Source organism: Carassius auratus, unplaced genomic scaffold (genome assembly GCF_003368295.1).
Source record: "Carassius auratus strain Wakin unplaced genomic scaffold, ASM336829v1 scaf_tig00015424, whole genome shotgun sequence".
In the NCBI taxonomy this organism is placed as follows: Eukaryota; Metazoa; Chordata; class Actinopteri; order Cypriniformes; family Cyprinidae; genus Carassius; species Carassius auratus.
The window spans coordinates 1-16,099 of NW_020524590.1; the positions used below are offsets into that span (position 1 = coordinate 1).

Genomic DNA, 16,099 nt, shown 5'->3' on the forward strand with positions numbered 1-16,099 from the left:
AGCATTCTCATTCGCCTCTGTCTTGCTTAGTTGGGGTCACTTAATCTACAGCGATATTGTTGACTTGATTGCAAATAAATGCACAGACACTATTTAACTGAACAGAGATGACATCACTGAATTCAGTGATGAACTTCTTTTAACTATCATTTTGCATTATTGACACACTGTTTTCCTAATGAACGTTGTTCAGTTGCTTTGATGCAATTTATTTTGTTTAAAGTGCTATATAAATAAAGGTGACTTTGACTTTGACTTGACTTATATTCTTGTGTATGACTATTCACATATGCAGATACAATATTCATAACCTACTTTATAGTCTTTATAGTAGATTTCCAGATTCAGTCTCAAATGTATCAAATTTTAAAATATAGTGTATTAATGCATTCTATCGTACCTTTTCTTCTTTCTTCTTTTCGAATGGGCAGGGTACCCTAACCTTACCCTCACAGGAAACTTTGTGCAATTTTTACTTTCTCAAGAAGAAAAAAAAAAAAAAAACTCATTCTGTATGGTTTAATAAGCGTTTAGAAAAATGGGGACATGGGTTATGTCCTCAGGAGTCACCCTCTCCTTGTAATACCTGATTCATACCCATGTCATTATACAGAGTTGTGTCCTGATATGTCACAAAAACATGTCCACACTATATATATATATATATATATATATATATATTATATATATATATATATATGAATGGGTGCCATTTGCTTCCAACCTCTTATAAAATACATATATATTTTAAAATATATTTTATATATTTAAAAAATTAAACAAAAATGTACATAACTGTAAGATAGGTTACAGCATGTGTATAAAGAAATTAGGATGTAGGCTAGTCACGTGATTCATATCCCGGAAATACACTGCTATCGACTGGGAAGAAATGGCGTTATGAGCAGCTCTAGACTATAATAGAAGTGAGGCAGAAGAGTCAAGAGACAACAATTCTCGTTTTTACCAAAATGACAGAAACGCCTAACCTGACATTAGCCTAGACATATATGTTTATTAATAAAGTTACACACTCGATTATGTAAGGGCACCCCACAGATGGACAAGACAGACTCGCAGTGAGTACATGACAAAATAAATCACGAGAAGTAGACTTAAAAGGGGCGTGTAATGTGTTTCATGGCTTTGAGAAATACCAAAGGCGACAAAAAGGCAGAATTAAGCATTTTATTGGCGTACCTGTAGCTATGTAACAGCACAGTGGTAGGCTACGGATCGATGGAAATGTTTTGTTATTTAGTACGATGTCTCGCTTGATACCGTACGCTTAACGCTTGTGTAGCATCTTGTTACGCGTGCCTAAAGGTGTTATATTCTCATGATGTGATTTATTCTATGACCTCGTTATCCCATTGCTTGAAGTCATTTATTTAATTGAATCCAGTGAAAAGAAATCTGCATATGGGCCATTCCACCTAATGGGTGCCATTTGCTTCCAAACCACTTATAAAATATATTTATTTATTATAAAATAATATATATTTTTATTATATAAAAAATAAAATTTTGTAAACAAATTATATTTTATAAAAAATTATATAAAAACAAAAAAAATAAATAATAATAATAATCTTTCAATCTATTTTAAGATTTCTGCAAGTATTTTTAAGACTGTTGCAAGTAGGTGAATGAAGATACTTGACAGGTTTATGTGTCACTACTCTGCTTTATTAATTTATCCAGTGTTAAAACCCGGACACCGTGACACAAATGTTGCCCTTTTGTGAATGAGTGTCTTACTACAGCATTTAACACAGAGTAACAGATCACTGCCAGTTACAAAATACAATTTCACACGCAAATCCAGTTGCATTTTTCATCAATTAACTTATTTTATATATATATATATATATATATATATATATATATATATATATATATATATATATATATATATATATAAAAAGCAGACTTGACTTATGTTCTGGACCGCCATCTAGTGGCGATTTTGTTTGGGGCCCGATGCTAAACTTACTTGACCCCTAGCATAGAGTGACCTCACCGTATGCGTTAAAGGGTTAATAATATAGATATAGCCTAATATTTACATGAATAAATCAGATGACGCTACTTACTCCTGTTACTGTTACTTAGTTATTATAAATGAATATAGCACATATGAGTATAATAGGACTAAAAAAGTAATTGGATTGAGATTTTAGGATAAAAGAAGCAAAAACATATAATATATCCACATGCTAGTATTATGAGGACACTCAGCCAATTATAGGGTTTCACCAGATATTAGTATTTTTTTAAATAAACAAGTAACATCTAAGAAATATTTTAGGTAACAGGACAGTATGTTAATGTTGACAGTTTCAGTCATCATTACAGTGTCATCAAAAAGAAAATGAGACCACATGTTTTTGGTAATTTCTTTGCCTTCAGGAGATCCAGATGTTGCAATATCAGGTTGAAAATGCGTCTTGTGGAATTTTCCCAGTTTTTCAGAGGGTGGAATGTGTTAAGGTAACAGGACTGAGTGAAAACCTGGGGACACGACACAACTTTTATCGAAAATATTATAGATTTATTTTGAAATAAATGTATTTAAAGCACAGATGGGTCATGGATGTAAAAAAGCTAAATGAGAATGATTTCTCAATGATTGTAAATATTTGATGTTAAAATATTGTTTTAGAGACTTGGGGACATGTAACAAATGCTAGGTTCAGTGTTTTAGGTAGTTCATATTAATTTCAAAAAATTATATATTTTAAATTAACAGATTAATGTGCACAATGTGACATTCATATATTTAAACATGTTATGATATATTATAGTTATATTATACTAAATATTGTATTATCTTATATTAAAATTAAATTACAGTATTTACAACTAATATTGTACAATTAATATTATTTAATGCAGGCTGGTCCATGCTCATGGCTGGATATGCATAATTTTATTGGTGACCTTATGGCTGCAAATGCTTCGGTCACTGGACATCCACTGAGAGAGCAACGTACAGAGACAGTGAGTTCTGCTTGGCCCAGAGTATCTTATCCTCCCCAGTCCACCTCATCCAGACAGAGCCAGATGAAAAGTGCTGTTCAGTTCGGTCTGCATTCTGAGGAAAGGGAAAGGGAACCCAGAGACCATGAAAGCAATGGTGAGTATATTACAATGGACCTTAAGTGTGGTGTACCACTGTGTTATACTGTAAATACCCTTTATTCTCATGAACTAGGATTGGGAAACATGCAGAATTGGTTGATTCCTGGTAACAGTTTCAATTCTTTTAGTATTTTAAAGGCCTTTACTTATTGCATCTACTTGCATTGGAAGCCTGTTGTCAAATGATGCAATTATTTTAGATTTCAGCAGAACAGATACAGCAAATAAAAATACATTTATACACTTAATATATATTTAAATACATTAACAAATTATTACTTACTGCAGAAGTTGAGTTCACAGGCTTTCTAATGCAGATCAGACACCCCAAATGCAATCCAGACCTAACTATATATTAATATATATATTAAAGAAGAGATGATAATTATAATATTATGAATCAGCAGGTCATTATCACAAATTAACCCAGACAGGGTGATAAGAACCCTGATTATTTGATATGAAACCATGGGTTTTCTGGAAATGGATGAGCAAGTCATTTATACAATGACAAGAGTATTTATTTAGAAATATTTGATGGCTGAACCATGCTAAATAAAATCAGACATACCAAAAAGTCATAAATAAAAATACTAATTTCATTTATTTTCATAAAATATCACTTAATACACCAAAGCTCATTATATTTATCTGTAACTACTACTAGTTATATGAACATCCAGCAGCACACATCCTGAAGTACGCATTCTTCTGAATAACAACCGGTTCTTGGTTCCCAACCCAGCCAGGAAATAGTTTAATATTAAGTTTTATCATGTTTATCTACTCACTGCTTCACTGATTTATATCGGCTCGTTTTCTGCATTCTCATAATAATTCTCTCTTTTGTAGTTCAGCATCGTGCCTGCACATGTTCTGGCTGCCCTCTTTCTTCATCTCTTCCTAATTCCTCAATCCACACCCTGAAACCCAGAACCAGCCCAGCCTCGCAGATCCATCCACCTTCGTCCCTCCAGTCCACCCCAGCGCAGCAGATCAAAGAACCCAGCCTTGCTCCTGTCAGCCTGGGCTTGTGTCTAGGTTTGGGTCTCTCTCTGGAAGAGGACAACACAGAGCCCAGCAGCACATCTGCTCACCCCCAGCAGGAAGACAAAGGCAGCAGCACCCATAGCCCAATCCCTCAGACAAATCCTGAGTCCTCCAGTGCTCCACCGGTTCAGGCCTTTGCGTGTCTATGCTGCCACTGTGGGTTTCAAACCTGTGGCCAACTTCTACGCCAACAAAAGGACCCAGAGGCACATGTTCCCCACCACCACTTCCATCACCACCACCATCACTGCCCGCTCTCCACCTGCACGTCATGTACGCTCCCGTCCCTCCCTTGCCTGTCCTGTCAGCGCACCTTCCCCACCTGTGCCCAGCTCCTGCACCATCAGCAGGGCCACACGCAACAGGAGAGCTTGCAAAAGCTCCCATGCATGCACTGCAATGCTTCTTTCCCTCGGCCATCGCAATTGCTGCAGCACCAGCGAACCCAGCATGCTTCCAAAGGGGGCGGCTTCCTGTGCGGCGAGTGTGGCCGTTCTTTCAACTCGCATAGCAATCTGCGCATCCACCTCAACGTACACACAGGTGCCCGGCCCTACATCTGTACCGTCTGCGGAAAGAGCTTCAGCCAGTCCGGGGCGCTTAAGATTCACTGCCGAATTCACACCGGAGAGAGGCCGTACACCTGTGATTATTGCGGGAGGGGTTTCCCTAACTTAGCTGGGGTGAGAGCGCATCAGCGAATTCACACGGGGGAGAAACCCTATCGCTGCGGTCAGTGTGGGAAGTGCTTTACCCAGTCCGGGGCTCTGAAGATCCACACTCGCATCCACACCGGCGAGAGGCCTTTCGTGTGCGGCCTCTGTGGGAAGAGCTTTTCAAACCGTTCTGGTATTCGCTTTCACCACCGCACAGTTCACGGGATCGTGACGGAGCCCAACTCAGTGGGCAGGCCTAGTCTGGCTGCCTCAGCTTCATCCTCAGGTTCAGATTTCCAGAGAGTTCAAGCCCCCGGTCTCAACCAGATCCATCTCCAGGAGATGGAAGAGAGGAGTCTGCCCAGTAAAGAGCAGTTAAGAGGGGATGGGGACAAAGAGGCCCTTCCGTATGCCTGCGAGGACTGCGGTCAGCGTTTTCCAGATGCTCCGTCTAGAAACAGACACCAGACATTGCAGCACTACTCTAACGAAGAGAGAGAAAAGGAAGAGAGCAGCTCAGACAAAACTAAAGATTAGACAAAAACAACCAACATTTCTGACTCCAAAAGAGAGGGAAGATTAAAGCAACTTTAATATGAAATGTATTAAAGCCGATGTTGAGCCCATTTGAAACCTGCTGATATCGGTCCCCTCGCACTGTTAAGTCATGATGTAAGAAACATTGTTTGTGTCCAAGACGCTATACACTTTAATTGAGAATGCTGTCTAATTTATACCATACATTTAAGCTAAGCTTTTAAAAACTGCCAGTGTACACTACAGTCTCTGGGCGCACAGTGTGCAGGACAAGTATTTTATTGATTCATAAAAGATGAATCACTGTCTAGCCATCTATGATTTTGGTATGGTGATAAAGCTTAGGATCTTGAATTTTTTGAAGTATTACAGCACACTGTGAGTGTACTGAATACTGTCATCATATGTTGTTTGCTTTTGGCCTCTGATAGAGCGTTTGGACCCGGAAATGCTGGCGTGTGACGTCAGACGTAACATTCTTGTTTTGATCACGTAAGATTCTTTTGCCGGTGATTTGTGCCTTTAAAAAAGTACAGTTGTGACAATCTGTATTGTGAAACTGCACCTTAAATTTTAAACAAGTAGCTTTGCCTATCAGTATTATGGTATTTTGTGCATAAACGTTACCAAACCTGTGCTAGTTTTTCCACCATCGGGCCGAAAGGTTACCAAAAGCAAAGAGAAGAAGGCTTGTTAGCAAAGCTCATGAGTCTCCATGTCACTAAAGCAGTTCTACAAGCATGATTCTCCTGGCCTGAGGACGGTTGGATAGATGTGCTGAGAAATACACAAATGGAATGGTTTGTATTTGTACTTTGTACTTAATGAGACTCGTATCACAACTGGTATCGCTAACAGCCATTCAGCCTGATAATGGAAAAGTGCTTTATTTTACATTTATATACTGTATATTTGTATGTGGGAGTATTTTGCAGTTTTGCAAGTTGTTTTTTCTAGCTTATTATATTACTTTTTAGTTTTAACAAACTTCTGATGCTGTTTTGATAATGAACTGGGTCATTAAGAATAGGTGCTGACTGGAGGGCGACATGGTGGTTCATAGGGTATCATTGGCGCCTCACAGCATGAAGGTCACCAGTTTGAGCCTGAGGTTTTTCTGGGTGGAGTTTGCATGTTCTCTGTGTTGCCGTGAGATTTCTCTTGTTGCTCCAGTTTTCTCCATAATCCAAAATCGTGCAACATATGTTAATTGGAGAAGCTAAACTGTTTGAAGGTGTGAAAGTGTGGTGGATTGGCCATCTGTCCGGCCTGTGGCCCAAGATGCTGGGATAGACCTCTGTATCCCCTCAACCTTACAGAGGACAAGCGGTTTGAAGAATGGATGCAAAGGGTTCCAATTGGTTTCTTGAATTTTCAGGTGGGGTTTTAAGCCTGAAATTGACAGAGCAGTTCTCAGTGCCCTTAGCGTCTTTATGGGAATCTTGAAAAGCACATGCAACCTAAGACAAAATCTTTAGATTCTGGCTTCAAAAGTCAAATATGGCCATTGAGATTATTCATCACACATACGAGTGTGGGTGTAGAATAAATGTTGTTTTTTAAATTAAATGACACTCTTACCATATTTAAAGTCAGTGTAGCTTGTGTGGGGATGAATATTATGACCATATCAGGATATCTGATGTACGTGCCTGCTGGTGTTGCTTACTGTATTTGTGGTCTCTGCAGGGACTGACAGTACAAAAGACTGCATGAAGTGAGGGGCTTAAATTTTTAAAACTGTCCAAAGATATCTGTAAGTATTATCACTTAGAATTAAAGTTTGGCAAAACCATTTGGGGAAATGAATTTGACATTATTTTTATGTCCATTTTGTATCTATAAAATTACACTATTGATATGAGCCTTTATGACGGTCAATGACCTCTCAACCCAGAGCATCAGATTCGTCTGTCAGTTTAGCTCATGTCTATATGTGCATTGTGTACACATATGTCAACATAATAAAGGTTGATGTACCATTTTTGGAAATAAAATTTGGAGTATGGAGTTTAAATGTTCAACTTTATGACTAGTGATACTAGTTTGGTTTACTGATGTATTCTGTTTTGTCGATTCACTTTTAACTGTAAAATTTGTGATTAATTTCAGACCAGAATCCTTGAACTATGTCTTGGGGATACTCTCACTATAAGACATGAATCTTTGTCTACAAGAAACAAACAAGTAGCATACTGTAGATACATTTTAAAACCGCGGTTATAACCAATTGCACTTCCCAAAGTATTTTGCTGTGTCATCTACAGTCACCTGTGATTATCTGGAATTACTGTAAGGGAAATTTCAACAACTTTCCATTGTTCCCAACCTACTTCAAATGAAGTAACAACGCATTGGTATTTTATGAAATTATTGAACGGTTAGGTAAAAATATCTTTAAGGACGTCATGACAAATTCAGTAAATTTTAATTATCTAACGCGTCACCTGCATTAAAATAGACTTTTTAGAAAGGAATTGTGGTCTTCGAGGAAATAATCACGACATTCGCTAATTTAAGTAGTACTGGCATTAGTTATTGCTTTATTGGAGATCACATAGACGTTATCACACATTTTACAAGTGCTTTTTCATATTTAACTTCACTCACTCCTTCTGAACACTAGTTATGTTAGATACAAGTGACGCATATACGCTTCCGTTATGTATTAGATATGTTTTGATGCCATAGCTTAAGATATTGTTGTCTATAAATGATTTTGTAATATGACAAAACAAATTTAGAACGAATAAATGCATTTGAAACAATATATCAGTGCATAGGTTAGTTGTATCAAACAACAATAGCACGGGAAAGTTCTTGCAGGCTCCGCCTCCTTGCGCGCTAATAAATTGTGTTTACAAACTTTCTTTTCGACAGAACTCGCTCTCAAACACAGACGCAAAGATCCTTCAAAATGAGAGGCTATATTCTCATCACAATCGTGGCGGTCAGCTTTCTCCACAGATCCACAGGTATATAACATTTTGCTGAAATAATTATCTAGGTTTCTGGTTCCAACCTAGAATAAATGTTATAATACCAAACTCAAACTGCCAGTATATCTGTTATAAAACAAAATAACTAGGGCAGTTGTTACTTGCTAATAACTTGCTAAGATGTTACAGTTTTATAAAGTTTATTTTTTATATTATTGTTTTATATATATATTATTATATTAATTTTCACTTAGTCTTATCTTCTGGCTGACGTTTACACTAAAGCTTGCACAACCGAAAATTAATCTAAACGTTCAGAATTGCTCAGCTCAAAATTAGTCTGAAATATCAACAGTTTCCTTCTTCAGGGGTAATTCAGGGTATTTTTGTAGTCAAGTGAAAACGAATGTCTTCCTGTTTTGAAGTGCACAGATGTCACAGAGCCCGAAGAATCATATTAAGCAGAAGATAGGAATAAAAAACTGTATTTGCTGTTATGTTTGTTCAATAATAATAATAATAATAATAATAATAAAGAAAAAGCTGAAGATAGGAATTTGCCACCTGCTTCTGTATGAGATACAAAATACATTTCTGTTGACTATCCCGTATGGATGCAATTGTTGTATTATTGTTTAAAACAAGTAATTTCTAAAATCATTTGTTTTACTATTCCTTTGCATTTATTTAACTGTTCTTCAGCTTTTTTGGAGGTAAACGGTCCATCTGAGCCGATTCTGGAAGGACAGGATGTGACATTGGAGTGTGTGGACACAGAATCCGAGTTGAACATCAGCACAGTGCACTTTGAGAGGTACTCCAAGGTAAGGGCACGGACACACAATGCCAAAGAAAGATCTGTGACACAATGTGCTTTGATGTGCATTTGTCTGTAAATGTCAAGGAAACAGCAGATTGAAACTGAGTGACACCTTGTTTCTCATGGGAACTGAGAAGGGTTTCTGTTATTGTTGCTGTCTGTGCATGTCCACTGCAGAGCTGCAGATCTGATTACTGTATAAACAAAAAGTGAGAGATCTAAAATTACAAACAAATCTGTCAGGGACGCTTACTCTCAAATATCAACACAACTGCTCTCATGATTTTGTAAACAATCCTGTAGGGAAATATCAAATAAAGAACAATAACATTATTTAGAATTCATTTGTCTGGAGATCAAGACTGCAACTGGTATGTAAACAGCAGGAGGCAGTGTGTGTTTTACTGAGCTTCTGAGAGCTGTTATTCTGGGTTTAATTAGTATCCGGCAGTGAGGGGGCCTTTGGAGGATTCACAGCATCTGCTGCTTCTGTCAGTGCAGACAGAGTCTGTTTGTCACCTTTTCCAGCTATCTAAACGCATTCGAGCAAAACATGGTTTCCATATCACCAATCACAAAGACAGATGTTTTGTTTGCAATCTCTCATTGACCTGTGTTAGTCAGACCCAAGTGTCAGTACCCCGAATAGTCTTCTTCCACCAAGTGTAACATGCTTCATCAAATTTGGCAAGTGTTCCTTACATTAGCAAGATGTCCGTAACCCCATAAAGCCTACGGCATTATATTTGCTAAACAAAACAAAGGCCTTTGAATAATCAACATGATCAAAATGTCGATGGAAAAACCTGTTTTACACGTTCTACTACATTTCCTTATTATGTGAATGATATTTGACTTTTGAAGCAAGTTAAAGGCATTGCAGGATCATTTTAAAAAAACGGTCCCCTTCTGGTCAAGTGTCTTTTTGCTGTAAAATTGTTACTGATTTTTATTAAGAAAATATAAGAACTTTGATATTATTATTATTAACACGAACTGGACTGAAGCAGGTAAGGTTTAATTATACATATTAGAAAAAATAATAGCAAAATGTGAGTATAAGATATGACGCATCAGCCTTTTGAGGAACGTTTATATGTACATCTCTCAATTGGCATTGTATTGCATTGCATTAAATGTTTTGCAATAACCACAGAAGTTAATATACCTATGGGAGATAGAGTAACAACTGATATTTATATGCATTTTATCAATGTAGTCTGCTATACTGTTGTAAAGATCATATTGATTTACAATCTATCAGTATTTCATCTTACTTTTTGGCCAAAACAAATATGAGACTCAAAAAACAAACAAACAAGCAAAAAAAGATTTTTCTGCCTATTATTTTATATGTTCACCTAAAATGCAATGTTATTATAAAATGTGTTATAAAAATAGATATAAGACTAAACTAAAGTAGTCAAAGTAAATCACATGCTGTTGATATATTAAGTTGAAGTTGAAATGAGCATAATTTACAATTAAGCTACTGCAGGGAAATACTTCTTTCTTTTTCTTCCCAACAGTACATGAAGAGGTGGCATCGGCTAGAGTCAGATCAGGTTTATTTCTACCGCCGGTGTTTTATGTATGACGTGGATGTGAGAAGGGAGGAAGGCAGACTGCTCCTCTTCATCGCCAGAATCCAGTCCTGGTCTGAGGGTCCATACCGCTGCGTCTCTGAGAACAGTTCTGCAGCTGACAACTCCTCCCAAGCCTTCACCATCCCCATACACTGTGAGTAAGAGACATCGAGGGCAGCATGAAAAGTGCTAATGATCTGTAATGTAAATCCACATTGATTCCTACATACAAAATCCATATGTGTCTAGATTGTCCTGATGCATCAGTATTTCCATCGCTGTATGTGAGTCAAGCTGCATTTGATATTTTGTTGAAAGGAAGTTTTATATATGGGATTTAAAGATTAGATGACGAATAAAACTCTTTATCTCCCAAGATGACAAAAATAATATTGTTATTGATTGGGGGCTTTACAGTGGCCAGGGATGATTTGACAGTGGAGATTTATTGGGAAAAACTGAGTGGAAAAAAAGCAGATGGATCGATACAGAAATGTTCAGTGTGAATAATCAGAAGGAGACAAGATGATCCATGCCCACATTGTATTATTACAGCGAACCTGAACTTAAAATACTATAATAATTGATGATAATCCATCACTGTCACCAACAAGCTACAATACTGTTTAAAACTGTTCAAAAGAGTTCGGTAAGATTTTAAATGTTTTTGAAAGAAGTCTTTTATGCTCCCAAATTTTTAAATAAAAATTTAGGTAAAAACTGAATTTTCAGCGGTCAATACTCTGGTCTCTAGTGTCAAATGATCCTTCAGAAATCATTCTGATACACTGATTTGCAAACATTTTCTGTCATTATCAATGTTGAAAAATGGTTAGTCTGCTTAAAGGGTTACTCCACCCCAGAATAAATTCAGGATTCTCATGATTTGATGAATGGGAAGTGTATAAGAACAGCATTTATTAAAAAAGTCTTTACTGTCACTTTCGATACATATTATGCATTCTTGCTGCATAAAATCATTAATTTCTTTCAAAGAATCTTACTGACTGATGATGTTTATTCATGTATATTTTATAAATACCTATGTAAAAATAATGTGTAAATAGGATGTCTTATATAATACTAAATATAAACTGTACATAATGTTATTTTTGAGCACTGAAAACATGCAGAGAATTTCCATGCCCTACTTCCCTTATTTCATTTGCTATGTAAATGTATCCAGGAGCAGAGCTGGTTTGACTAATCCGCTTTTCCCCCAAATGTTCTCTCTTTTTCTCTCCCAGATATGCGGGAGGTTTCTGTGCACAGGGCTGGTTTGGGATACTTAACACGTTATTTAAACTCGGTACAGGACCTCAAAGTACGATTAGGAGATAACGTGGAGCTGGAATGTTCTACTACAGCTTCTGAGGCACCTGAGTATTTCTGGACTAAAGAGGTGACAGATTTAATATCAAATGCTCTTGCTTTCCTTTCTCCTTCATTTTTCTAACAGTTGCTTTTAAACATGATGCATTACTCTGTCTGCTACAAAACGGCTGTATCGGGATTGCAGTTTACTGTTTTCATGTAGGTTTATTATACATTTGAGAGAAAGACCTGGAAGGCCATTTTGCTGTTGAAGTGAAAATGAGCTTATTCACACAGGTCTGGGTAAAAGCTATTAACTTTTAGAACAGGAAACGTGCTAATCTTAAGAGTCTCAAGAGGTCTAATCAAGTCTACACTGCTCATATCAATTCTGATTTTTTTTTATATAATGAAAGATTGGTTGAACCATGGTCCAAAATTGCAGCCAAATGTGAGCAAAAATCGGCTTTTAAGTTTAAGTAGAAGGTTAGAGTGCTAGTCGTACAACCATCAATGTAACCAACACACAATTCACATCAAAGGAATAAACCACATGAGCCTTGACAGATGTTTGCTAAAGAAAACATCTGCCACGTCTTGTACATCTTCTACCTTAGCTGAAAATTTGCCAACATTTGTTTATGTTGGAAGTCTAGAAGTTTATTTCACCATGTGGCAACACATGTGAAATATTACTTATATTGAGAAACAGTACCAACTGTTTTCTGGTAAAGCTGGTTAAACTCAGTTCACTTGCCATGTTATTTTTCGATCTTTGAGTTACTGTTGAACAGGATCTTGACTACATGTAGCATGCTGTAGAAAGCATAACCAAAAAGCCCCTCCAAATGTCATGGTGTGGGTGATCGATGACTTTAGAATTTGATGAGATGGAAGTGTAGAATGACTCACTTCTGTTATTCAGAATGTCACCGATGTCTCACATTTCAAATGCATATTTTCACTTATGTTTTCTACCTGCCAGATTCTTTTGAATGGAGTAAAGCAGAAAAACAAGCTTCCCTTATATATCAGAGCACGGTCTGACGTATAGCAGCCACCTGTTTATTGTGCTCTGTGTGTGCTCTCCAGCAGAGGAAACAGGAAGACAACTGATGAGCTTAATCAATGTTGCTTTGGCCAGAACTTTGGCTTGACTGGGAATCCTCTTAATTCACTTTCATTCAAATTGAAATGGACTTTGTTGGCAGGCCGCAGAAGTTCCTTCAGTGCCAAAAGCTCTTGTATGGTTATGATGTACTTTGAGTTTTTTCCACAGGCATTTGTTTTCTTTGTATTGTACGGTGTTATGTTTTATTTTTACTTAATTACTCTTCATTACTCTAACTCTCATTATTTATTGTAAATGGTGCAGGGATTCTTTTTTAATTTTATTTTTACAGTTTACAGAAGTGGGAATTCACCTTCTTGCATGGTTCCCTGCATAAGAATTATTTCTTCTTGGTTATCTTCCTTACGTTATACTGTATCTCATGTGTAGTTCCTGTTTTGCTTCCCACTTCTCAATAACTTCTTCCTTGTCTGTTCATGTCTGCTTTCTGTTAAGGGAGAGGCCTGGCTTTTGCCTTCCAATAAGCTGAAGTTGGAGAATGTGAGAGAGCAGGATGGAGGGAGATTCACCTGTTCGGCTCAGTCTCCTACTGTGCATTCCCTGATGAAGAAGCGTACAGTCAGCATCACTGTTCTACCAGGTCAGAACAGCTAAAAGGGCTTGACAGTTCGCAGCTCATAGTAAACAACTTGAGTTGATTTATGTTCAGTATGTTAATGATTTGAACATTTCATTTAATATACTGGCAACTGACAATATGCACTGACAACATTTCAAAAAACCAAATCCCTCTTTGATCTATTTCTCCAATATTCAGTTGAATTTCTCTGAATACAACAGGAAGGACTTTGAAACCAGTGGATTAGCTTAGACAGTGGTACTTTGGCCATGTGTAAGCCTGTGGAAGACAATAACATTGACCCTGTGACCCCACTGACCTCATTAAACTTCCATAATATGACATATTTCTAAAAGCAATTTCCAGATGATACCCAATGGCCTGCCACTTTTCTTTAAATCAGGATTATAATATATGACAGTCATTCTATTATAAATGAGCATTTTAGCTTTAAAAATTAAGTTATTTTTATTGGTAGAGCACTTTTTGTTTCAAAGCAGCTGTACAGATAATTGTGCCTTAATGTCTTTCGATATCTCAATATTTTTCTGCATTTTGACAGTATGTATAGAGATATTTAGTATATATATTTTTTTAAGTCAGAGGAACCATCATTTATATCAGCCACTGTTATTAAGTAGATTCAAAGTGTAAAAACTGGAATGGAATCAAATTGATATCATCAGAAAATGAGAGTCATTTCAGAGAAAGTGCAAGTTGTTATTTTGATTTGATTTGAAGACTCTGAAGTCAGCAATTACTTTTACTTGCACTAATGTGAACTGATGAATTACAATAAAAACTTAAGGATGTAGAAAGGGTTGAATTTGATGTATTCCTGACAATTAGCTCACCTGCCCAAAGCTGAGCAACTAATACCAAAGTGTCGATTAAGTTTAAGTAGTTTGTTTAGGTTTTTAGTTGTTGTTTTTCTCATTTTGTAACAAAACGTTTAAAGCCAGTTTGATAGATGTATAATTTGTGACTGGGTTTGTGTCTTATAGAGGATGCAGCATGGTATGAGACGACCACCGGTTTCATTCTCATGGTTTCTGTAGCAGTATTTATCCTTCTGGTGGTTGTGATATCCATGACCGCTTACCTCTGCCGCCGAACCAAACAGAGCAAGGGACCCATGTAAGTAACTCAAAACTGCCCTAGTCATTTTGTTACTGTGATTCACGTGGGTTTTTAACCTCTAGCCCTCCTCCATTATGTGGAGTGGAGTCTGTGTATTACTGTGAGCATCAGTAGATGCTGAGGACCACTTCTCTCCTCCTACATCTTCTCACTCCCTCGAATCTGTCCAGGCGGGCTAGTATATGTGCAAATAACTCTCACTATCCATGTTTCTCCCTCAGGCCAAAATCTTTTCTTATTCTACCCAATAAAACATTCAGTTTTCCTTCCTTCTCTCATCGTTTCAGTGATGACCGTTCCCAGAAGAAGCCCATCTACAGAGCCAGCGTGGAGTCCCTGCCCTCCATCGTTTCAGACAAGCAGCCGCTGGTGTAAAGAGTGAGATTGATGCAGGACTGCAGAGGAGAGGAGAGAAAAGAAGAACAGAGAAAAAAAGCTTAGGGAGTATTGGGTATTCTCAGTGAAGGAGTGTTAATGAGAGATTTGCCCATAGATTTTGTTATGCTCTTGGGTCTTTATTCAGATATATAATTATGCATTGAATCGAAAAAAGTATACAAAGATGGGACAAATGATGGTTTTACCGTGGGTCCTTTCCAGTGTGGATGGCAGCAGTGCTTTTCAACAAAAGATGTGCAATTTTCTCTGTATTGATTCAACAACCCTGCAAAGCTGAGAAATGCTGAAAAGATGCTTTTGTGAGGTGACATTGAACGCCTCTTTCTTCCCGCTAGTCTTGAGCTGGCTCACTTCTTCAAACTGATTAACATTTCTGTTTAGGAAAACTACTGTCTGGCAGGTGTACGATCATTTAGTCAGATGTAGACATTTTAGTGGTATTAATTTACATAAGTATACAATGTTCTGCTTCACTTAAAAGGATGATAGATAAGATCCAAACTAACACTGAACCAGTTTCTCTAGAAGCACTTTGAAACTATTGCACTATTTTTTTTTTTACACAAGTTTGATATTTCCATATCGTTGAATTTAAAGCTATTAAAATAATTTTACAAAATCATCAGCCTCCAGTGTTGTTACTGATCTAATTAAGATAGACGTTCATGTATGCTCAACTTTGAAGAAATCTCAAGAGAGTTCATCTCTATGTAAATTGAATTGCCACTGTTTGTATAAAGCCCTTTCCATTTCAGGCTTTAGATGTATTAAACAAAATGCCTGTATTTTCTCAGGCAACAGTTCTGATACACATGTACCTGAT

The 16,099-nt window shown here is 37.1% G+C and overlaps 2 protein-coding genes across 3 annotated transcripts; both read left to right on the forward strand.

Moving 5' to 3' along the window:
• The first annotated feature begins 1,070 nt into the window (after positions 1–1,070).
• Positions 1,071–6,304, forward strand: LOC113074837 (zinc finger protein 239-like). Of its 2 annotated transcripts, none has more exons than XM_026247573.1 (3): positions 1,071–1,079; positions 2,899–3,139; positions 3,997–6,304. In XM_026247573.1, the coding sequence occupies exons 2-3, from the start codon at positions 2,923–2,925 to the stop codon at positions 5,385–5,387; spliced, it is 1,608 nt and encodes a 535-aa protein (XP_026103358.1). In that variant the 5' UTR covers positions 1,071–1,079; positions 2,899–2,922; the 3' UTR covers positions 5,388–6,304. The 2 variants fall into 2 exon arrangements, with proteins under 2 accessions (XP_026103358.1, XP_026103357.1); XM_026247572.1 differs by lacking the exon at positions 1,071–1,079 and adding an exon at positions 1,988–2,493.
• A 1,924-nt stretch (positions 6,305–8,228) lies between these two features.
• On the forward strand, positions 8,229–15,898 carry LOC113074838 (vascular endothelial growth factor receptor 3-like). Its single transcript, XM_026247575.1, has 7 exons — positions 8,229–8,362; positions 9,029–9,150; positions 10,676–10,886; positions 11,980–12,134; positions 13,614–13,758; positions 14,742–14,874; positions 15,165–15,898. The coding sequence occupies exons 1-7, from the start codon at positions 8,305–8,307 to the stop codon at positions 15,250–15,252; spliced, it is 912 nt and encodes a 303-aa protein (XP_026103360.1). The 5' UTR covers positions 8,229–8,304; the 3' UTR covers positions 15,253–15,898.
• Positions 15,899–16,099: the final 201 nt, after the last annotated feature.

Bases quoted from the DNA above. Each gene is read 5' to 3' on its own strand.
- LOC113074838 (XM_026247575.1), top strand. From the start codon at position 8,305: ATGAGAGGCTATATTCTCATCACAATCGTGGCGGTCAGCTTTCTCCAC. The intron at 10,887-11,979 runs GTGAGTAAGAGA...TTTCTCTCCCAG, and splicing joins CTTCACCATCCCCATACACT to ATATGCGGGAGGTTTCTGTG. The intron at 13,759-14,741 runs GTCAGAACAGCT...TGTGTCTTATAG, and splicing joins CAGCATCACTGTTCTACCAG to AGGATGCAGCATGGTATGAG.
- LOC113074837 (XM_026247572.1), top strand. From the start codon at position 2,422: ATGTTGCAATATCAGGTTGAAAATGCGTCTTGTGGAATTTTCCCAGTT. The intron at 2,494-2,898 runs GTAACAGGACTG...TATTTAATGCAG, and splicing joins AGAGGGTGGAATGTGTTAAG to GCTGGTCCATGCTCATGGCT. The intron at 3,140-3,996 runs GTGAGTATATTA...TCTCTTTTGTAG, and splicing joins CAGAGACCATGAAAGCAATG to TTCAGCATCGTGCCTGCACA.